This window comes from Podarcis vaucheri, assembly GCF_965113315.1.
Source record: "Podarcis vaucheri genome assembly, chromosome: 16".
Taxonomy (NCBI): Eukaryota; Metazoa; Chordata; class Lepidosauria; order Squamata; family Lacertidae; genus Podarcis; species Podarcis vaucheri.
This window is the reverse complement of record NC_138754.1, coordinates 25,226,761-25,250,931: the sequence shown is the minus strand read 5'-3', so window position 1 is coordinate 25,250,931 and position 24,171 is coordinate 25,226,761. Positions and strand designations below refer to the sequence as shown.

Sequence of the window (24,171 nt, the reverse complement as noted above, 5' to 3'; positions counted from 1 at the left end):
AGAGAATCTCCTAAGATGATTATACAAATTGTTTGATTGTAAATTTCTATTGATGGAAATAAATAAAAAATATTTAAAACAACAACTGCGGGAATAATAACACAGTCCCTTAATTAAGTTTGCATTGGTCCTGGCTTTAAAAAAATAAATCTGTTAGTACAAACAACATTCTGAATCACTGTTGTTGTTTTGTGTAAAAATTACCGTATTTTTCATTCCATAACACGCACCAGACCATAACACGCACGTAGTTTTTAGAGGAGGAAAACAAGAAAAAAAATATTCTAAACGAAATAGTGGATATATGATTTTTGTGGTTCATGCTGTGGCCGCAGACATGTGATCTGATAGTGAGTTTGGAGTAGCCCAATGCAAAAATCCTGAGGATCCATGTTGATCCATGCTTTGTAACCACAGAGGAGGGAAGGAAGGGGAACCATGGATCCTCTGCTCACGACTGCAGCAGATCCCCCCCGCCACCTGCAGGCATTCGCTCCATAACACGCGCAGATATTTCCCCTTACTTTCTAGGAGGAAAAAAGTGAGTGTTATGGTGCAAAAAATACGGTAATTTTATCAGCCCTCTGATTATTTGCAGTTATTTAAAGCATTTGCATTCGTAACCAAAAAAGAAAAGAAAAGAAAGGAAGCCCCCCCCCCAATATTCTTAACCTGTCCTCAGCTTGTCACTGAGTTCCCCTTGGTGCTTACCAGTACAAAATTAAATGGACTCAACACCTCCATGAAGAGTTCGCTCCACTGGTCTGTGAAAAGAGCATCTTTGAGTCGTTTGTTGATCATGGAGTTCACCTCCTGGAGCCTGAAAACAATTCAAAATTGTCACCAGCTGGCAAGCAAACACTTTGGAAAGAACACTCTGCTCTCCAGGCACTTTCACGGGATAAAGAAAATGGAGGAAAAGTCTCATGTTCTTATAAATAACCCCTCTTTTTTCCATAAAATTTATATACCAATTGATTGTAAAGCAAAAAGTCTCAAAGAGAATAAAACTATAAAACTAACTATAAAAACAATTCTTCAAAAGATAAAATCAGCAATGAACTAAAAACAGATTAAAACTTACAGCAAATTTTTTTAAAGGCTTTTCTAAACAAAAATGGTTTTTTAGCAAACGCCAAATAGAGGGCAGGGAAGGCACCTGCCTAGTGTCAATAGGCAGTGAGTTCCAGAGATTAAGTCCCACTCTAGACAAAAAAAAAAAAAAGATTGATTTCTTACAAATGCATAATGGGTATTATGTGGGACCTAGAACAGCGCCAGTTCCGTAGTTCAAAGCAGCTGAGGATTTTTCAAGCCAAGGATCAGAGGGGGCTGAGCTCACCTCACCCACAGGGCTGAAATCCCTTCCTCCGCCAACACAGTAGAAAAGACTCAGTGGCTCTACAAAACCTTGCCCTGTACCAATTCAAAATCAAAAGGAGAACCTGTTCTTCTGATTCAAGATATGAGAGGGGGAAACCACATAATTGCCAGATAATGGAATCATAGAACTGTAGAGTTTGTTCTGAGGTTTGTGCTGAGTTGTTGCTATGTCAAAAAAAATTCTTGGGCGTTGTCCTTTTTCAACCATTCTCCGTCTGTGTTACATTCTCCGTTATTGCTTTGGGATGGAAAGAAAAGGCCAAATGGAATATGGAAAAATGGAATGATTATGTGTTTGAATACGTACAATCAGAAATATTTGCACAGATAGTGGCAGAGGATAGATGGGAAAACAAATGCCAAAGAATCACAGATAAATGGGCTTTTTACAGGGACTGGATAGAAAGAGGGGAAGCCAACCCTAACATACAAGATCGAATGAACAGAATGTGTACATGGATAAAGATATGAAGAAGGAAGGCCTGACCAGGGGAGGGGAGGGTTGGAGTGGGTGGGGGGGAGGTAAACCGGATGGTATTTTGAATGGATTTTGTTATGTAAGCCCTTTTTCAGAAACCATATATATTAATGCTAAGTAGGTATGCTTTGTAGTATTAATGAATTGTGTTTTGTATTCTTTGTTTTTAGAATATATATAATAATGTTACGTTACTAAGCAAATTCAATAAAACAGTTTAAAAAAACCATTCTACGTCAATTTAGGAGAAAGGAAATCGCATCTGAAAATTACAAAAGGGGAGGGAGAATTTGGGGTGACGTGCCTAGATTTGTGAAGATTGCATTAGGGAAACTTGGCTGCCAAAAAACAAACAAACCCTGCAACACTGTGCAAAAATGTATGTATTATTAAAATAAAGGTCGGCGGCGAATTTTAAAAAAGAAAAATCTACAAACTGATGTAGATTTTGAAGGAGCTGGGTATGTCTAGCCTGGAAAAGAGGAGGCTGAGAGGAGATATAATAGCCATCTTCAAATATCTGAAGGGCTGTCGCATGGAAGATGGAGCAAGCTTGTTTTCTCCTGCTCCGGAGGGTAGGACCCAAATTAATAGATTCAAGTTACAAGGAAAGAGATTCCAACTAAGCAGCAGGAAGAAATTTCTAACAGTAAGAGCGGTTTGAAAGTGGAGATCGTGGAATCTCCTATGCGGGGCTACCTTTGAAGGTAACCCGGAAACTGCAACTAATCCAGAATGTGGCAGCTAGACTGGTGACTGGGAGCGGCCGCTGAGGCCATATTAACACCAGTCCTGGCTCCCAGTACGTTTCCAAGCACAATTCAAAGTGTTGACGCTGACCTTTAAAGCCCTAAATGGCCTCAGCCCAGTATACCTGAAGGAGTTTCTCCACCCCCATCATTCAGCCCGGACACTGAGGTCCAGCTCTGAGGACCTTCTGGTGGTTCCCTCCCTGTGAAAAGTGAGGTTACAGGGAACAAGGCAGAGGGCCTTCTTGGTATTGGCACCCGCCCTGTGGAATACACTCCCATCAGATGTCAAGGAAATAAACAACAATCTGACTTTTAGAAGACATCTGAAGACATCTGTTTAGGGAAGTTTCTAATGTTTGATGTTTTATTGTGCTTTTAATTCTGTTGGGAGCCACACAGAGTGCTGGAGAAACCCAGCCAGATGGGTGGGGTATTTATTTTTCTTCGTCTTCTTTTGAGGTTTTTTTAAGTAGAGGTTTGATGGCCATCTCTCATGGATGCTTTAGTTGAGATTCCTGCATTTCAGGGGGCTGGACTAAATGTCCCCCAAGGTCGCTTCCAACTCTACGATTCTAAGCAGGGAGAATGAAACTTAAAGGTTGTGGGGGGAGGATGAGAAAGGGAGAGAAACTAAATCAGGCAGATTTGGCCATCTCCAGTCCCAGATGTTCACATCTGGCAATCACTGCCCTGAGCACCGTTCATTCACCCTGCAGAGTTGTGTTGGATGGGAATTCACACACACTTAAACACACACTCTACTGACATGCTCTGCAAAAAGGGCAGTCCATGGCGGATCCTTTTCCTTACCCAATGGTGATCATGTCTGTGTCGTTGGAGTCCCCAGTGTTGAGGTGCAGGAGCGAGGTCACGTCGGTGGGAGGCATGGCTGTACCAACGTTCCAGGTCACGATAGTGATGCTAAGAGGAAACAGGGAGCCTGGCGTCAAGGGTCATTAATATTAAACTCAAGGCTGGATGACTGTCACATACTTTATTTGGGGCTGCCCTTGGGCCTGGTTCGGAAGCTCCAGCCGGGGCAGAATACTGAAGTCAGACTGCTGACGGGAGCTTCTGGTCAAGAACATGCACCCCCCCTTGTTAGAACACCTCCACTGGCTGCCCATCTGAACAACTTAGGTCCAAGGTACCACAGGGAAGACTTGAACCCAGTACGTTTCTGAGCACAATTCAAAGTGTTGGTGCTGACCTTTAAAGCCCTAAACGGCCTCGGCCCAGTATACCTGGGCCCACCCCCATCATTCAGCCTGGACACTGAGGTCCAGATCCGAGGGCCTTCTGGTGGTTCCGTCACTGCAAGAAGTGAGGTTACAGGGAACCAGGCAAAGGGCCTTCTCGGTGGTGGCGCCCGCCCTGTGGAACGCCCTCCCATCAGATGTCAAGGAAATAAACAACAAGCTGACTTTTAGAAGACATCTGAAGGCAGCCCTGTTTAGGGAATTATTTAATGTTCAATGTTTTATCGTGTTTTTAATATTCTGTTTGGAGCCACCCAGAGTGGCTGGGGAGACCCGGCCAGAGGGGCAGGGTATTCTTATTCTTCTTATTCTTATTATTATATGTCCTAGCTTGAGCATGGAAATCACCTGTAGGAGCATCATTGGTTGTTCCCCAAGTTGGTGAAACTCATTTGACAACAAGAAACCAAGCCTTTAGTGTCATCAGCCCAGTCCTGTGGAGCTCTCGGCCACTAGAGAGTCAGCAGGTGCCTTCTGTGCCAACTTTTAAACACCTGCCAAAAACATTTCTACTCTGTCAGGCCTATGCAGGCAATTAAGAACACCGTTGGGATTCCATTCCACCTTTTGCTGCAGACATGGGATTGTTGCGTGTCACATGACTGTTTACATTCCAGCACAGATTGCTGGCGTGAGCAGAACTTCTGCTCTGTATAGTTGTTGTTTTTAGCTCTCTCTCTCTGAGAAGACGGCAAGGAGAGATGACATGTTTCTTTGTCCTGATTTGTGTTTAATAAATGCGTAGCTCAGTATGTATCTACAGCCTCAAGCCTCTTCTGTTGCGCAGTATACACTGCTGAGTAAAGTGTGCTCAGGTCTGTAAGCTTGGGTCGCTGATGTATGTCGGAGCAGAGGTCAAAGAATCTCTGCAGTGGCAAGGCTGAGAGGGAGATGTCCCAGTTGGGGCTGAGACCCCCCGATTCCAACAAACACACCCTTCCACACTGGTTAAATGATGTCTGTTTTTAACTCTCTAACCTTTTTATAGTTTTTATTTTACTATTTTTTATGTTTTATTGCTGTAAACTACTTTGATTTTTTTTTTGACATAGCAGAATATAAGTACAGTTAACCTTGGTTGTTGAACGCTCTGGACGTCGGATGTTTTGGCTTTTGAACGCCAACAACCCGGAAGTGAACGCTTCCGTTTTTGAACGATTTTTGGAAGTCGAACGACTTTCGAGGTGCATTTTTCCATTTTTTCAATGGATTTTGCCAACATTGTGCCTAGGTTGTCAAACATTTCAGAAGTCGAACCCGAATGGATTACGTTCGACAACTGAGGTTCCACTGTATTTTTGTGAGTAAAATAAAATAATAATTATGGGAATTATGGTTTGTTATTAGTATCATCTTTGTGCCCTTCACCCTAAAGTCCCAAGGAAGGTTACAACATTAATTTACACTATTAAAAACAGTTTAAACAACTTACAGTCACAAAATAAGGTAGGTCCCTGATAGGGTTGCCATATTTTGAAGAGCAAAAAAGAGGACACATTTGCCAGCTTACCGTATTTTCCCGTGTATAACACGCCTCCGTGTATAAGACGACCCCTATTTTATGGGACTCCAGATGAAGTTGCCCCCCCCCAATCAACAAACCACAGACAGAGTTTCCTTGCCTCACCCCAGACACATCATTCAGCTGCAGGCTTTTGAGACGTGGTGTTTCATCTATGACAAGCAGCTTCCGAGAATTTTGCAGATCAAGACAGTGACAGCCTTTGAACACCCCAGTATTTTATGCCTCAACCACCTCCTCATTAATTCAGAATTTGCTGCCTTCATAGGCATCTTCTAGGTGTAGTTTTAGACATCTTTAAAAGGTTATTTAGACAAGCTTACGCTGCCACGTGAGTGACCTAGTTTTTCACTTTTTGCCTTGCTGTTTTTTTTACCTCAGACTTCATTATGTTGATTATGTACAGGAGTGCTCCAAACATACAGCAGTATAGAAATTTATGCATAAATTAATACATATTTATAACTTCTTTTATTTATTACCTCTGCCTGCCACACTACAATATAAACTTCTTTGGGGCAGTTTAGAATAAATAAGGTTTGAAAAAACAGCAAAAAACAAAAGCAAAACATAAAACCGCTTAGGGGAGGGAGAATCCTGCATTACTTGTTATTTATAAAGCTTGGATGAACAGGAAAGTCTCTGTCTGGCACAAAAATGACCTCCAAGATAACACCACTTGAGCCTCCCTGGGAAATCTGTTCCATTACCAAGGGGCCACCACCAAAAAAGTCCCTCTCCTTAGTGGGGTCCAACAATACCTGGAGGCATCAGACCCCCTTGGATGCTGGCATCCACCAGACATTCAGATGATGTTAATAGACCCTCCAAGTGTCTCTGTTCTACAGATTTACAGAAGCTGTCCTAGTTTCTAATTTATTTTTCCTTAGGACAACCCTATTTCAATCAGAGAAATGTTGGAGAGTATGGAGTTATGTGACCCACCCTGAGCCAAGGCGATAACTAACCATACAACCTTTAGAAGACATCTGAAGGCAGCCCTGTATAAGGAAGTTTTTTAATGTTTAATGTTTTATGATGGTTTTATTATGGGACGTGAGTGGCGCTGTGGTGTAAACCACTGAGCCTTGTGCTTGCTGATCGGAAGGTCGGTGGTTCAAATCCCCGCAACGGGGTGAGCTCCCATTGCTCGGTCCCTGCTCCTGCCAACCTAGCAGTTCGAAAGCATGTCAAAGTGCAAGTAGATAAATAGGTACTGCTCTGGTGGGAAGGTAAACGGCATTTCTGTGTGCTGCTCTGGTTTGCCAGAGGCGGCTTAGTCATGCTGGCCACATGACCTGGAAAAACTGTCTGTGGACAAACGTAGGCTCCCTCGGCCAGTAAAGTGAGATGAGCACCGCAATCCCAGAGTCATTCGCGACTGGACTTAGCTGTCAGGGGTCCCTTTACCTATATTTGTTGGAAGGTGCCCAGAGTGGCTGGGACAACCCTGTCAGATGGGTGGGGTCAGGGGGGGACACAGAGGGACGCATACCCCTAAACATTTTGTGAATCTTTGTACTTTTGTCCATTTACTGTATTTATTTTCCCTGATTTGAACTATAAAATGGTGGTTTTCCTTGAGGTCCAAATGAGAAAAAAAGTTTTTCTTAAACACTTTCTAAGGGGGGGGGAAAAGCACTGGGCAGAGTATAAATAAAACAAAACAACAACAACAACAATTGAATAAGATGTCCCTATTTTCACCGGATAAATGTTGGAGGGTATGTAATAATTTTATTATTTATTCCCCACTCATCGGACTGAGTTGCCCCAGCCACTCTGAGCGGCTTCCAGCAAAATATAAAAATGCAATAAAACCTCAAACATTAAAAAAAAATCACTATAAAGGGCTGCCTTCAGGTGGACTACAAAACTTTTGTTGGACTACAAAACCCATCAGATGCAGCCAGCATGGCCAATGATTATGGAACTGGAGTCCTGCAGCAGCAAAGTCGTGAGATACAAATGCAATAAATAAAGCACAACAACACCGGAGCCAACTAACCCCCAGTTAAAACCTCACTTTGGCTACAAATGTACCAAAGGACCTTAGCAGAGACACTCTCTGGCTCAGTTGCTTAGAGCTGGGTCCTGATAACGCCAAGGCTGCAGGTTCAATCCTTGCATGAGACAGTTGCATATTCCTGCATTCCTATGATCTATGATTCTTTTGGCCTTCCCTGCAGGGCTGTCATTAGCCAGGGATGGGGCTGATGTCCTCATGATATTCTCCAAGACTCTCGGCAGCTTGCACAGTGAGCAGTCAGGGATAACGGGAGCTGTCGTCAACCAACGGGCACTAATACAATTTCAGCACTCTTAATGGCACGTGCCATTTTCAGACACCGCTGTGCTAATATGATTGGCGTGGCCAGCTGGAATGCTCAGTGCCTGGCAGAAGCTCCCGGAGGGCCACTGGCCACGGCAGGCTCCCTGGCAATAAATCCCAGGGCATTAACACAATTAAACCGCATATGCGGGAAGGCGCCAGTTAGCGTCAGCAAAAAGGACTCGCTGCAGGTGCAAGGGGGGGTGCTGCTCCATGGGAGAAGAGCTTGCTTGGCCCTCCAGCAGGAAAGAGCTGGTTCCAAGTTGCTGATGCCAGGCATCCTGGTAGCCCCATTGTGTGGGGGGCAGAGGGAATGACTGGTGGCTCTCTAGTTGTCGGATTCTCAGTTCCCGTCAGCTCCAGCCAGCAGGATGCAATGTCCAGATTGGACCCAACCCTTGCCTGTATCGCTGGGAAGTTGGGTTGTGAAACGAGGGCACAATTTAGAAAGCCACAGAGGAGGACACACACAGAGAAACACCTACAGGGTTGCTCCTAAAGGAGCGAAGCCCAGTTTTTCTTACCAGCTCACTGGCACTATGCCGAAAGGGACAATAGTTATGAACCATAAAAACAAGCCTCAGTACAAAGGTCTTATGGCAAAGGCTTAAAGATAAGACCGGTTTGGCCCGTTTAATGTTGCAATAATTATAATGAGGTTTGCTGTAAAAAGGTGGTCTACTCTCTCATTCATAGTGTGAAGCAGCAGCAGCGGCGGCAAAAAATAAAATAGGCTAATGCAATTCTAGGCTGCATCAATAGAAGTCCAGAGTCCAGATCAAGGGAAGTGATAGTGCCACTCTATTCTGCCTTGTTCAGACCATATCTGGGGTTCTGTGTCCAATTGTGGGCACCCCAGATTAAGTAGGCTAATGAGAAACTGGAAGGTGCGCAGAGGAGGGCAACCAAGATGATGAAGAGTCTGGAACTCAAGCCTTAAGAGAAACAGTTGAGGGAGTTATAATATCAATATTATAATAAGTTGTTGTTGTTGTTATGTTTTATTATTTATTATTTATACTCCGCCCATCTGGCTGGGTTCGCCAGCCACCCTGGGTGGCTCCCAACAGAATTAAAAGCACAATAAAACATCAAACATTAGAAACGTCCCTAAACAGGGCTGCCTTCAGATGTCTTCTAAAAGTCAGGTTTTGATTATTTTCTTGACATCTGATGGGAGGGCATTCAGCAGGGCGGGCACCACTACCGAGAAGGCCCTCTGCCTGGTTCCCTGCAACCTCACTTCTCACAATGAGGGAACTGCCAGAAGGCCCTTGGAGCTGGACCTCAGTGTCAGGGCTGAACAATGGGGGTGGAGACGCTCCTTCAGGTATACTGGGCTGAGGCCATTTAGGGCTTTAAAGGTCAGCACCAACACTTTGAATTGTGCTTGGACACGTACTGGGAGCCAGTGTAGGTATTTCAGGACCGGTGTTATATGGTCTTAGTGGCCACTCCCAGTCACCAGTCTAGCTGCCGCATTCTGGGTATGTTTAGCCTGGAGGAGGAGACGGAGAGGTGATATGAGAGCTGTCTTCAAATATCTGAAGGAGGATATTGGATATGGGAAATGGAGCAAGCTTATTGTTTGCTGCTCCAGAGGGTAGGATCCAAAGCTGCTCAACAGGGGAATGGACTGCCTGAGAAGGTAGCCAAACTCTCCTTCACTGGAGTTTCCTAAACAGAGGTTGAATGCTCATCTGTTAAGGGTTCTTTAGCTGTGGTTCTGGAATTGCTGGGGGTGGACTAGACGATGCTTGGGGACAGCTTTGAACTCTACGATTCTACGACTGAATGTTGGGCATCGGGATTCATCAATATCTAGAGGGACAATACATGAAAGTCTTTCAATAAAAACTACAGTGGTACCTCGCATTACAGACACTTCAGGTTACAGACTCCGCTAACCCAAAAACAGTACCTCGGGTTAAGAACTTTGCTTCAGGATGAGAACAGAAATCGTGCTCCGGTAGTGCAGCAGCAGGAGGCCCCATTAGCTAAAGTGGTACCTCAGGTTAAGAACAGTTTCAGGTTAAGAACAGACCTCCAGAACGAAATAAGTTCTTAACCCAAGGTACCACTGTATATCTATCTATCTACAGTATCTATCTATCTATCTATCTATCTATCTATCTATCTGGACACAAGCTCCCCAACCCCAACACAATACAATTTGCATCTCACTGACCCTCCCCTGCTTCAAAATATAACCTTCCTCCTAACTCAGGGGTAGGCAACCAGGGGCCAGTCCCGGCCCAATCACCTTCTAAATCCAGCCTGCGGACGGTCCAGGAGTCAGCGTGTTTTTACATGAGTAGAATGTGTCTTTTTATTTAAAATGCATCTCTGGATTATTTGTGGGGCCTGCCTGGTGTTTTTACATGAGTAGAATGTGTGCTTTTATTTAAAATGCATCTCTGGATTATTTGTGGGGCATAGGTATTCCTTCATTTCCCCCCCAAAAAAAAATATAGTCCGGCCCACCACATGGTCTGAGGGACGGTGGACCAGTCCATGGCTGAAAAAGGTTGCTGACCCCTGTCCTAACTGCTCTTGGTCCCTCACCCCACCACCTGAGCCATCGCTCTCCCATCACACCCAGTCTGCCTCACCGAAACTCATTGTCCTGCTTGGTGTGGGGCTGGCCGAGTCGCAGCAGAAAGCTTTCCTTGGGATTCATGTTGCTGCTGCCCAGGTCCTGGGATTTGGGGGGCTGCCGGAGCCTGCCATACGAGACGATGTCCTCCGACTCAGCCTTGGAGAGCATGGCGGACTTAGAGGGGCCCACCCTTCCTCCGCCCGAGATGTACTCGCTCGAGATGGCTTTTGGGAGGGACATGGGCCGGTGCGAGGAGCCGGAGCGACCCATGTAGATGTGGTCACTGGATTCGGCCTTTGGGAGAGTGTCCTTGAGTTCCACCGTGGCAAGGATGCCAGAGGTCACTGGGTCCAGGCCACAAAGTTCTGGGAGCACACCCCGGCTGGGCGACTGGCTGAGTTTCATGGAAGGAGAGACGTTGGATTGGGTTGATGAGCTGCCGGAAGCTGGAGACAATGGCCGTAACTCTACCGGAGAGCGCAGGTTTGGGGTGTTGAATGCATGGACGCCCCCAGAGCCCTCCGGCTGGGCTCTGTTGAGATCCAAGGAGAGAGGCTGGTTCTGTCTCTCAGACGCCGAATGGCGAGACCCGTCAGGCTGCAACCGGTTGTGGAAAGAGTCAAACAGCGAATCAGGCCTAGTCCCACTTGGCAGATTTCCTCCGGTATACACGGCATTGCTAGATCCCTCAGGCTGGTACCGGACTGTCCCATCTGAGGCGTACTGGTTGCTGGCAGGAGAGAACAGCCCTGGCGATGCCAATCCTGTGATACTGTTGCGTGGAGACACCGGCTGGGACCCGATGGGGGAGGATGGGCCTTGGTCCCTGCTGCCACGGTGACTGGACTCCATCTTGAAGAAGGGGGGGAGAAAAGAGCAGAGCACATTAGACAGCTGTGTGGCATGTGAGGCCCTGCATGCCAGCCTATCTTCACACAAAGATGCCCACAACGACCCTGGCAGGTGCGAGGAACCCGTCTCAATTTTGCCCACAAATTCTGCAGCAGCGTCCGCAGAACAGAGCCAAGCAAGGTCATGGCTAGAGCTGGGCCCTGATGGGAATTCTCTGCAAGGAAGTTTTTGCAATACATCTGGCATGTCCCCGTGGGGTCACTGCAACCTCCTTCCTTCTCATCTTCTCCTCCAGGGCTGGCTACGACCACATCGCCCATGCAAGAGAACTTCCCTGACTCTTAACCTCAGGAACGGACAGACAGAGGGTACACCATGTCTCTGTACACAAACGCTGCCCTTTGAGATGACCTAGGCTCTCAGCATCCACTCCTAACCCTGCCTTCTTCTGCATGTTCACCAGACCTTCTGAAGAAGCTCTTGCCACACCCTGGGGCAATGAACTCCAGGCGGCAGTTGTGACACAGTGTGGATTCCTTCAGATAGCAGGCAACTTGCTCCCAGCCCAAATTCAACAGAAACTGGGAACACAGGAAACTACCTTCTACTGAATCAGACCATTGGTCCATCCAGCTTGGTGTTGCCTCCACTGACTGGCTCTCCAGAGTTTCAGTCTCTCCTAGCCTTGCCTGGAGATGCCAGGGACTGAACCTGGGACCTTCCACATGGGAGGAAAAAAAAATACTCTGCCACTGAATGCCAGCCTTTCTCCAAGTTGTTTTCAGTGACACACCAGTTTCCGTGGTTCCCAACAGCCTTTGACAACTCCCTGCTCTTTTTCCAGATCGACACACACAGGCACCTACAACATGGGTGGCTAGCCTGTCACCCTCCAGATGTTACTGAGCTCCCGTCATCCCTGACCCTTGACTGAGGGGTTAACAGGAGCTGGAGTCCCAACAATGTCTGGACAGTGGCCAAGGGAACTGTCCAATTCCTGAAGTTCCCATGCTCCCCTCCCCTCCCCTCCACCCCATAGCAAAGGAGCGATTATCATGAATTTCAGGTCAGATCTGAAACACATCAAGAGACTTCATTTCCCTGACGCTTCCTGGCACAGTACCCAAATCCATCCAAACAGGGAGAATTCATGGCCTTCGTCTGACGAATCACTTTCCATGCCACCATGCCCAGATTCTCCAGGTGGCAGGAGGTTGGCATCGCTTTCCTGTGCCAACAGCCGTGGAACGTTGGGGCTGAGGGTTCTCTCTCCTGGGAAAGAAGCTTGGACAAGTGGCCAGCGGCCAGCCAGGGTCTGAAGGGGGAAGGTTAGGGTTCAAGGTTATGACTGGTGGAGCCCTATATGGTTGGGACTCAGGCTACCAGAAAGACTATCTCCCTCTATGAACCTGCCCAGGTGGCACAACCCTCAGCTAAGCACCTCCTCTCGGTCCCAACAACATCAGAGGCACAGCTTTCGGTGACACGAGGGAGAGCCTTTTCAGTGACTGCACCCAGATTGTGGGATTCCCTCCCCAGAGAGGACAGGCTGGCTCCTTCTGCCAGCAAGCCAACACCTTCCTGTTTGAAAGGCAGGCCTTTGAAAATTGTCACACAGGTGAGGCTGTCAGGGCAAACTGGGTTTGAACTGCTGGCTCCAAATATGTTCTGATGTGGTTTAATAACTATTTTTAACTAGTTTGTTCACATTAAAGGTAAAGGTAAAGGGACCCCTGACTGTTAGGTCCAGTCGTGGACGACTCTGGGGTTGCGGTGCTCATCTCGCTTTACTGACCAAGGGAGCCGGCATACAGTTTCCGGATCATGTGGCCAGCATGACTAAGCCACTTCTGGCGAACCAGAGCAGCGCACGGAAACACCATTTACCTTCCCGCCGGAGGGGTACCTATTTATCTACTTGCACTTTAACGTGCTTTCAAACTGCTAGGTTGGCACGAGCAGGGACCAAGCAACGGGAGCTCACCCCGTAGCAGGGATTCGAACCGCCGACCTTCTGACCAGTAAGTCCTAGGCTCTGTGGTTTAACCCGCGGTATAGAAATGATAATCATCATCATCCCAACGGTCCTCTCTAGACCAACCCTGGCAATGCAAGAATAACAGCTAAAGATGACCACCCAAACTCTGCCTTAAAAACCTCCAACAAAAGAGATTCAACTACGTTCCAAAGCGGTCTGTTCCACCATCTAACAGCTCTATTATTATATTAAGTCATTTTTTTAATTGTGTATAATCAGTAATTAGTTATTCTTATAAGAAGCACTGTAATAATACATTCAATATCACCATATCAGGGAAAGAGTCCTCGCCTGCCTCCTTTTTTAAAAAAAATAAAAAACCAGACTCTAATTGCCTTGATAGCTCGGACAAAGAAACCGACTGAGTCAGGCTAACAGCAAATCAATATTCAGCAATCTCCCCATACACAGCGAGAGGGTCTTCCCTGCAGAGCCCCCAACATATGCAGACAGCATTCCGTAAACAAGAAACTACAGTCCCCACCCCAGTTTCAGAGCAGAGAAACTAGCCAGCCACAGGGACTAGTGGAAAAGCTCCTGTATTATTGCATGCCGAAGGACTCGGGTTCAATCCCTGGCCTCTCCAGATGAGGCTGGAAATGTCCTGAGTTCGAAAACCGCGGCCAGTGTAAACAATATTGAGCTAGATACTGAGCCTCGGTATAAGGCAACTTCTTGTATTCTTATTACATACGACTTATGCCAGGGTTAGACTCTGAGAGCTGGTGTGGCACAGCAGTTAGAGTGTCAGACTAGGACCTGGGAGACCAAGGTTTGAATCCCCGCTTCAGTCATGAAGCTCCTTACCTTGGCCCAGTCGCTGCCTCTTGGCTCACAGGGTTGTTGTGACTATAAAACTGGGGAGGGGACGAGTGAGCTCCTTGGAGGATAAGTGGAATAAGTTTAAAAATAAATACATAGGTTGAGTTTTTAACATCATGATCATACAGACTGTGTTTTTTGCACTGTGGTTTAACAATCCCTCTTCTCAGGGAGCTGTGGGAACTGTAGCTCTGTGATGGGAATAGGGAAGTCTCCTAACAGCTCTCAGCACCTCCAACAAACTACAGCTCCCAAAATTATTATTTGGGGGGAGGGGAGTCATGGTTGCTCAAAGAGGTATTGCAGTGTTTTAAATGGATGGGGCAAATGTGACCTAACATGGCTTCTCACTCCAGAAAGCTTTTCAAAGAGGGAATGGCAGGGACTGGAGGCTGGAGCGTCTGTGCGGGCTTCACCAGTGAGTTGCAGCCTGCTCCTGTCGGAGAGGCCTGAGGCCTCCAGCCTGCCAGAAAGACCCACTGCCAACACCTGCACTAGAAGACAAACGGTGCTGACAGCACTGTCCAAGAGAAATGCACTCTGCACATGCTCTTGAGCGCTCCCTTGTTGGCAATGACATCGCTCGTCTCTGGGGCTCAAAACCTTGTAGTGAAAATGAGCTCTGAGGCTCGGATCCTGCGTGCGAGCAAAGAACTACATGGAGTTTTTGAAAGGGCTGGACCACCCACACTCAACTTCAATACAGGGTTAAACACACACACACACACACACACACACACACACTTTTGCTGCCCTCGGGAAATCTTACAGGAAGTAATTTCAACACGGTATTCATTACATGCTAAATCCTCAAAGAAAGGAAAGATTAACCTTTCTCCAAGCTTCCTTGGGCTGACCCCTCCTTCCCTTGCACAAATGGGGGAAAATAGCAGCTTTTTTAGCTTTCTGAGGAGAAGTCCCTCCTGCCTCAGTTTCCCCATCTGTGCACCTAATTTATTTATTGCATTTTTCTCCATGGAGCTCAAGGTGGGATGAAGAGTGTTCCTTCTCTTTAAGCCACACAACCACCCTCTGGAGTGGGTTTCGGCTGAGAGGCAGCGGCCACCAGCCCAAGGTCGCTTCGTGGCCGAGTGGGGATTTGAACCCGGGTCTCGTCCGACACTTTCACCTCTATGCCACAACGCTTTGCCCGACTGCAAAAAGGGAGTCTGCTAGGGCTCACAATCAAAATCAGTGGGGGCTGTTTTATTAGTGCCATTGTGGAAAACAGGCCCACCAACCTTAGCCAGCCCCCACCTGCCAGCCTTCTTAGAGACATCCGGTCCAGGGGGTGGCACTGCCAAAACCGCTTCCTCCTCCTCCTCTGTCAGTGTTGCCCTTGGCAAACTCAGCGCAGAGGAGGATGGGGACAAAACAAAACTAGAATGCGATGGTGCTGTCTATTTGGGGGGGCAGCCCCCACTTTCCACCCCAGCAGCCCCAACTAGCACCACCTGCCATATAGGATTGGTGGGCACCCTCTGCCCTCCACAGTGCCCATCTCTCGCAGCTTACGTGCCCTTCATTTCCCTTCCCCTCTCTCTCCTGCTCTGCCCGGCTGGATGCAGAGCTCCCAGTCCTGCTGACAGCGAGAAAGGTAGAGGACGTCCTCTCTCCCCGGCTCCCTTTCCCCAGAAGAGAGCTTCCTCTCCCAGCCTCCCCTCCCTCTCTGCCTAGGCCTGCCCAATGCCCGCCTTGCTGCTGCTGCTGCTGCTGCTGCCAGGTGGGCATATTCATTCACCTTGGCATCCATGCTTTTGCATCTCCCGAAAGCAGGAAGCGGGCACAGAGTGCTTGTGGCAGGCAGACCCCGGGCGCTTTTGCCACCAGCAGGAGGAGAGAGGAAAAGGGGGTGTTTGCTCGACAGTGCCAGCTGCAGACTAAAAAAAAAAAGGATTTGCCCGCAGACCAGCTGGCACTAAAATGGGCAAGGGCACTAAAGGAGTTTGGCCCCAGCAAGAGCTGGAGAAAAGGGATGGGGAAAAGGTGTAGCTTAGACACCAGGATGGCAGCTGGCAAGGGGGTGTAACGAAGGGGCATCCAGGAAAGATTTAAAAGGCACATTTTCCTTGAAAGGTGACATGGGACATCTGGTGGCATCAGACAGGGGGTGTCCATGTAAACCCACCACTTCTGCAAAGCCCCTCGTTCAACCCCACACACCCAATCTACACACACACACCATCTGAAACAAAGGCCATGTAGGCGTTTAAAGCTAACTTTCAAGATTCCTCCATCTGCCGTTATCCTTACTTCACCCCAACCCCCCCCCCACGTGTCTAAAATTAGATTGTAAGCCGTTTGGGGCAGGGAACCACCCTTTGCATATGTTGCTCTACAGAGCCCCCTATCACTAATTGATTATAATATTGTGCCAATGTTGATGATGATAATAGTAATAATAATAATAGCAAGGGAGATGGCCTTAGCAGAGTGGGGGGGTTGTGTGGGGGGGGGGGTCTGGCTGTCCATCACCACTATGTCACCCTCTTCCCCATAAGCAAAGGCTGAGAGCCAGCAGGTTGTCGTGGTTAGAATGTCTGGCTGAGACCAGGGTTCAAATCCTCCACTCAGCCTCATGAAACTTACTGGGTGATCTTGGGTGCCAAACCAGGTTCACAGGGTTGTCCTGAGGAATAAATAAGGGGGGGGGAGAGATCTGAAGCCCTTGTTCAGCCACAGAACTCATTGGGTGATCTGGGGTGCCAATCACTGCCTCTCAGCCTAGCCTACCGCACAGCGTTGTTGTTGCGGGGGGTTAACTGAGGGGAGAACCACATATACCACCTTGAGCTCATCGGAGGAAAATAAGGTAGGATATAAATGTTATGAGCAGATAATAAGCAAGCAAGCAAGCAAGCAACCTGGAATCTGGGGCAGGGGGAGGAGAGAACAGAGCGCCTCTTGGAAACAGCGGCAGAGCCCAGCTCGCTACAATGGGCACCTCAGAGTCTTCCTGCGGGGAGGGGAAAATCCATCCCAGACCGATCCAGAAAATAGGCTCGCGTGCAGCCCCAGATGCACACCTGTCAGAATCGGAAGCTCACCCTTGCACCGAATGGACCACCACACGCACGCTAAAAAGGGGGCGGCGGCGGCAGGAGGGGGATCCCTTCTCAAAACCTGGCTGGCGCTTCTGAGATGCGGTGCTCGGTGGTCTTCAAGCATCTCCCCGGTGCTGCAAGCACTCACACGTGCGCGCACACAATGGACAGATAAGCACCTCTGAACGCCCGCCCCCCCCGCAATGCTTAAGAACTAGCCCCCTCCACCCACCACCCCACACCCAGAAGCTAGCCCCCTCCTTTCTGCCCAGACTCTGCGTGTACCCATTTCCCAGAGGAGGTGGGGGGGATGAGCGAGCCAGACAGCCGCTCGCTAAGTCCCGGGAGGCTCCCCCTCCCACGCACCCGGAGCGTGCCTAACTTACACACCTGAGCCCCCATGCTGGGATTCCGGATTCCTGGCTCCCTCCCCACCGTCGCCCCTTCGCCTCCCCAGCCAGGGCCACCTTCGCCTTCTCCTTCACCTGCCCGGCCATTGGCTCCGGGGCCCGCCGGCTCCGCCAATGGCCTCCGTCCACCTGCGGCCAGGAGGGCCGGCCCCGTCCGCGCTCACCTGGCGCCGCTCGGACGCCCCCGAGGCGGCTCGGCCCCTGGCCAGCGCCTGCTTCCTCCGGCTGCTGTTGGCGCTGCTGAGCGGCGGCGGCGGCGGCGGCTGCTCCATCGCGTGCGCAGCTCCTTCCCCGGCGATGCTGAGCTCCCTCCCGCAGCCCGGGCAGCCCGTGACGTCACCGGAGCCGGCAACCTGCCGGAGGATTTAAAGGCGCAGGAGCGCGCTGCGGCCAGCCGCGGGGGGGCGCTGCGGAAAAGAAGCGCGGCTTTCCTTTGCTAAAAATATAAGCAGCTAGTCCTCGTGAGCAGCAGGCGCCGGAAAGCGGCGCCGGAGGAGATTCCCAACGGAGTCCGACGAGGATGAGGATGATGGTGATACAGTGGTACCTCGGGTTACATACGCTTCAGGTTACAGACTCCGCTAACCCAGAAATAGTGCTTCAGGTTAAGAACTTTGCTTCAGGATGAGAATAGAAATCGTGCTCCGGTGGCGCGGCAGCAGCAGGAGCCCCCATTAGCTAAAGTGGTGCTTCAGGTTAAGAACAGTTTCAGGTTAAGAACGGACCTCCGGAACGAATTAAGTTCTTAACCCGAGGTACCACTGTAATAATAATATTAATAACAACAACAACAAAAATATTATTTATATCCTGCTCATCTGGCTTGGTTGGAAGGGCTACTGCTCCTTGATCTTTCCAAGCAGAGTGCCAGCTTGAATACAGTGGTACCTTGGTTCTCAGACTTAATCTGTTCCGGTAGTCCGTTCCAAAACCAAAGTGTTCCAAAGCCAAGGCATGCTCTCCCATAGAAAGTAATGCAAAACGGATTCATCCTTTCCAGACGTTTAAAAACAGCCCCTAAAACAGCAGTTTAACATGAATTTTACAGTACTATCTAACGAGACCATTGATCCATAAAATGAAAGCAATAATCAATGTACTGCAGTCACCCAATCAATCAATCAATCAGTAGCTGATTCCACACAATCACAAAAACAAATCAAAAAAGAGCTACAAAAATGCAAAATAAGTAGCAAAACCAGACAGATCTCAGCGTAACACTCAAAACGGAAGTGTGGCACTCAAAATGGAAGCATAACACTTAAAACGGAGCATGTTTGGCTTCCAAAAAAAGTTCGCAAATCGAACTTTTGCAGTGTTTGGGTTCCAAGTTGTTTGAGAACCAAGGTACCACTGTGAAATATTGGAGGGCCCATGTAAGCCCCACTATGGGTGTAGTCAAGGGGGAGGCAGGTGGGCTGCTGCCCACATAAATCAATACAAATCAATACAAATCTGTGGTTCTGCCCCCGCCCCAACAAAAGCCTGCCCGCTAACAAAAATCCTGGCTACATCCATGAGCCCCGCCCCACAGACATGGCACAGGGACAGCATTTGAATGGCAATGTCCATCAACTTTGAAGGGGCTTGGCCCCCTCAAATTGGGGGGGGGGAGTGTGGCAGAAGGGACCTCGGCCCCTAGGAGTTGGCTCCTATTTTTCTAAGTCAGGGTGTACCCAAGGCAGGTCAACTTATTGTGGCACCTGAATCTCACAAGAAGTACCCCTTCTTGGGAGGAAGAGGAGAGGTACTACTACTAAAGGTAAAGGGACCCCTGACCATTAGGTCCAGTCGTGGCCAACTCTGGGGTTGCGGTGCTCATCTCGCTTTATTGGCCGAGGGAGACAGCATACAGCTTCTGGGTCATGTGGCCAGCATGACTAAGCTGCTTCTGGCAAACCAGAGCAGCGCACGGAAACACCATTTACCTTCCCACCGGAGTGGTACTTATTTATCTTGGACATGCTTTCAAACTGCTAGGTTGGCAGGAGCAGGGACCGAGCAGCGGGAGCTCACCCCGTCATGGGGATTCGAACCGCCGACCTTCTGATCGGCAAGTCCTAGGCTCTGTGGTTTAACCCACAGCACCACCCGCGTCCCAACTACTAATGATAATAATAATAATGCTAATATAACTCTTATAGAAAAAACTGGGGTTGGCTTTTACAGCCCAACTCTCCATCAAGGCATTCAGTGCCCCCCCTAAGTTATTGGTCAGAGGTAACTGAGTAGAGGCAGGATCCAGTGAATGCGAGGAAGAGCTTTATTTTTTTCTGTGGCAACAGCTGATGATATTTTGCTGCAGTTTCGTGCACACGTGCTGGCTGGGGGTGATGGAAGTGATCTCCCCAAATGGCCATGCTTGCTGGGGGGGGGGCAGCTGGGGGTGGGGTCCAGGTCAGGGGAGGCTGCTTTGACCCCTGCAAGGTTGCTGCTTCCTCCTGTTTCCCTCTCCTTTTTCTCGGTTGCACTTCAGACTAGGTCACTGTCCCAAAGAGAGGGGTGGTGCTGCTGTTTTTTTGCCCTTTTACAGCCCTTCAGCGCTAAAGCACATATATCCACTCACCCACCCCATCGTCTTGTTTCTATTGATTATATGTAAGGCACACTGGCTCTCGGCTGCAGGGCAGGGTGAAAAACATTTCAGACAGGAAAATAAATAGCCCATCTTGTTCGCCGACCTTCCCAAAGTCACAGATGCATGTGCCCTTCCTTGCTTGATTCAGTTCAGCATGTGTGGAATCCGGTTCGATTCCTTCTTCGCCGAAATCAATCAACAGATGTCCTGTTTGAATTCCAGGCGGCTCTGAGTGCACGGACGCCCCCACCAACATTTGGCCACTGTGAGAATAGGATGCTACACTAGATGGCCTGGTCTGGCAAGACCCTTCTTATGGAGGGCGATTCCGATAGAACCTCCATGCTCAGGCACAGTCTACCTCTGTATACCAGAAAATAGGGAGAGCGACAATCGGAGAGTACTGCTGCACTCAGGTACTGCCATTTGGGATAGTTCAGTTGGTAGAGTGTGAGGCTCTTAATATCAGGGTTGTGGGTTCGAGCCCCACATGGGGGCAAAAGATTCCTGCATTTCAGGGGGGTTGGGCTAAATGACCCTTGTGGTCCCTTCCAACTCTATGATTCTTTGCTTGGTGGGCTTCCCATAATGGGCATCTGATCAGCCACTGTGAGAACAGGATGCTGGACTAGATGGCCCGTCGCAGCAGGGCTATGTTCTTTTTTTATATACATATAATTTTTTATTAAATTTCGTTTTTTACACTCTAGAATATTCATTTAAACAACCTTAACATGTCAGTGACTTCCCTTCTTATCTTTCCATGGTTCATTTTGCATAGCATAAATCCCTGCATATTTAACAGAAACTATACCATTCAGTATTCCATTATTACATCCAACAAAAATTGAATTTATCTTAATGCTCCCAACGTTTTCACATGCACACAATTCCCACCCACCCCCATATATTCAATAAGCATTTTCCAGTCTTCTATGTTCTTATCATTGTCACTTGCTTGCCTCTGTTACAAGCACGTGTATCAAGGAGACGCCCAATGTCATGAAGGTACAGGTCTGCCTGGCCTCAGGCCTGCACCGAGATGCCTCCAGAATCTCTGGAGAAGCAATGCCTGAGCTGCCCGCAGCAGAGGACCCAAAGAGAGCTGAGGGTAAAGAGGTTGACTTACCTGAAGCAGCTCCTCTCTCACCTGTAGACTCAGGGATGGGATGTCTTCCCTGGTCAGTCCACACAAGGCTTCAGCTGGCTGGAGCTCCCTGCAGAGGCAACATGTCTTGGGCCTAAACATAAGAATCTGGCTGCTGGATCAGGCCAATGTCCCTTCTAGTCCAGCATCCTTGTTCTCACAGTGGTCAACCAGACAGATAAAAGGTAAAGGTAAAGGACCCCTGGATGGTTAAGTCCAGTCAAAGGTGACTGTGGGGATGTGGCACTCATCTTGCTTTCAGGCTGAGGGAGCCGGCGTTTGTCCACAGACAGCTTTCTGGGTCATGTGGCCAGCAGGACTAAACCACTTCTGGCACAATGGGATGCTGTGATCAGTGGCAGAGCTTTATGCTCTGCCACCGGGGGGCGGGGGAGAGCAGGCAGGGACAGGGCTGGCGCATGTCCTGGGGGCGTGGCGCACCTCCCGTAGGGCATGGTACCCAGCACGGGCAGGGGGCAGCTGCGATGGCACCCCACAGGTATCATGCTGCTGGGGGCGGTGCACTCCCCCCGCACGCCTCTTCCTCCGCCACTGACTGCGATGGAAGCCAGAGCGCACGGAAACACCATTTGCCTTCCCGCCGCAGCAGTACCTATTTATCTACTTGCACTGATGTGCTTTCAAACTGCTAGGTTGACAGGAGCTAGGACAGAGCAACGGGAGCTCACTCCGTCATGGGGATTCGAACTGCCGACCTTCTGAACGGCAAACCCAAGAGGCTCAGTGGTTTAAACCACAGTGCCACCCACATCCCATGGCCAGCCCGATACCCCTATAGGAAACTAGCAAGCAGGATTCGAGCACCAGAGCAATTCCCCCTCTTGTGGCTTCCAGGAACTGGTATTCAGAAGCATTGCTCCTTCCAACCAAGGAGTCAGAGGATAGCCATCATGGCTAGTAGCCACAGATAGCCTTCTGCTCCATGGATTTGTCCAATCCTCTTTTAAAATATTATGATTATTTATCAAACTTGTATGCTGCCCTTCATGCACAGATCTCAAGGCACTTCACAACATAAAAATACGACATTAAAGCATGAAATACATGACGACAAAAAAACAAGAATGGCGTGGGGAGAAAAACAATATATTATTTAAAATGCTCTAAGTTGGTGTCATCACTGCCTCCTGTGGCAGTGAGTTCCACAGTTTATGCTCTGTGTGAAGATGGACTTTCTTTCCAACTTCCAACATCCACTTTCGTTGGATGTCCATGAATTCTAGGACTATGACAGGGGAAGGGAAAACTTTTTTTCAGTCCTCTTTCTCCATGCAATGCATGATTTCATAAACTTCTATCATGGCATTGCCTAGCTGTCTTTTCTCTAAACTTGTTGTTGTTTAGTCATTTAGTCGTGTCCGACTCTTCGTGACCCCCTGGACCAGAGCACGCCAGGCACTCCTGTCTTCCACTGCCTCCCGCAGTTTGGTCAAACTCATGCTGGTAGCTTCGAGAACACTGTCCAGCCATCTCGTCCTCTGTCATCCCCTTCTCCTTGTGCCCTTCATCTTTGCCAGCATCAGGGTCTTTTCCAGGGAGTCTTCTCTTCTCATGAGGTGGTCAAAGTATTGGAGTCTCAGCTTCAGGATCTGTCCTTCCAGTGAGCACTCAGGATTGGTTTCCTTCAGAATGGATAGGTTTGATCTTCTTGCAGTCCATGGGACTCCCAAGAGTCTGCTCCAGCACCATAATTCAAAAGCATCAATTCTTCGGCAATCAGCCTTCTTTATGGTCCAGCTTTCACTTCCATACATCACCACTGGGAAAACCATAGCTTAAAAAGCCCTAAATCCTAGAATTGGAAGGGACTTTGAGGATCATCCAACCCCCAGCAATGCAGGAATATGCAGCTGTCCCCATACAGGGATTGAACCTGCAGCCTTGGCGTTATCAGCACCACGCTCTAACCAACTGAGCTATCCAGGCTGCAGCCTCTCCTCTTCCTTCCATCCCCTGGATCACTTTGCTTGCCTCTCATGAACCTTTCCCAACTCTGCAATAGCCTTTTTGAGGTGAAGCCGCATGAACAGTACAGGGTCCCTTGGAGCTCTCCAAGGTCCTGGTCCTAGCTGTGCTCTTCTGGATTGGGTTGCTCCTGTGAGACTCAAGATCCCCCCAGACCTGGACAGAGCAGGGAAATCTCACTAAAGCCCTCATGATGGCTGAGAGGCTTCCATTGCAAGGATGGAAGGACAACAATCTTCCTCCTGGTCTCCCTGCCCTTCCTGGGTTTGTATTCACAGCTTATCAGTGTCGATTTCATTCAGACACATGTTTGGATATTTGGGCTGCCTGCATTAATTTACAAGGCTACATCAGCACGGATGGGATATTCTTATTGTTAAGGTCATCTTGCAGTGGATTTTTGTTGTCTGTTCTCTGTGGTTGTTTTTTTAAAGTTAACATTACTGTTTTATCATTTGTTTCTTTTTCTTTCTTTTTACTTTTCTGTTACATTCACAATTTTTTCCAAAAAAATATATTTTATTTTTCTTTCTTTTTTGAATTTATATACTGCTCTATACCCGGAGGTCTCAGGGCAGTTCACAGAAAATGGAAGGAAGGGTGGGGGGAAGGTTGAGGGCTGCCTGTGCTCCCCCCCCCCAGCCAGGCTTCTCTCTATGGATCCCCTGGGATCCTCCCTGCTTTGTGCTTTTGATCTGGCTGGGATGAGTCCTTCAGCTCCAAAAATGAGCAGATTGAATCCATACATTCCAAGCACATTCAACACTCATTTAAAGCACATGACGTCCCTCAAATAATCCTAGGAACTTTCATCTGTTAAGGGTTCTTCGAACTGCACCTCAGTGGGGCAGAAACTACATTTCCCAGGATCCTCATTGGAGAGGAAGGTGTGTTGAATGTGCTTTAAATGTATGCATAGACCTGCCTTGATATCAGCTCTTCCTTGCCTGGAACCTCAAAGAGCTGCTG

At 48.5% G+C, this 24,171-nt stretch overlaps 1 protein-coding gene across 3 annotated transcripts in view; it reads right to left on the bottom strand.

Annotated features, from left to right (window-relative positions):
- Positions 1–17,747, bottom strand: part of INPP5J (inositol polyphosphate-5-phosphatase J) — a 39,318-nt gene extending 21,571 nt beyond the window's left edge. Inside the window, exons 1-4 of one of the 3 annotated variants that reach the window (XM_082203096.1) lie at positions 17,656–17,747; positions 10,339–11,177; positions 3,424–3,534; positions 712–820 (exon numbers count right to left, since the gene is read on the bottom strand). In XM_082203096.1, coding sequence (XP_082059222.1) covers positions 712–820; positions 3,424–3,534; positions 10,339–11,177 — 1,059 coding nt within the window. In that variant the 5' untranslated portion in view covers positions 17,656–17,747. Of the gene's footprint in view, positions 1–711; positions 821–3,423; positions 3,535–10,338; positions 11,178–12,300; positions 12,447–17,471; positions 17,499–17,655 lie in introns of those variants that run through there. The other 2 variants (XM_082203095.1, XM_082203094.1) reach the window with 2 other exon arrangements.
- Between the last annotated feature and the right edge of the window lie 6,424 nt (positions 17,748–24,171).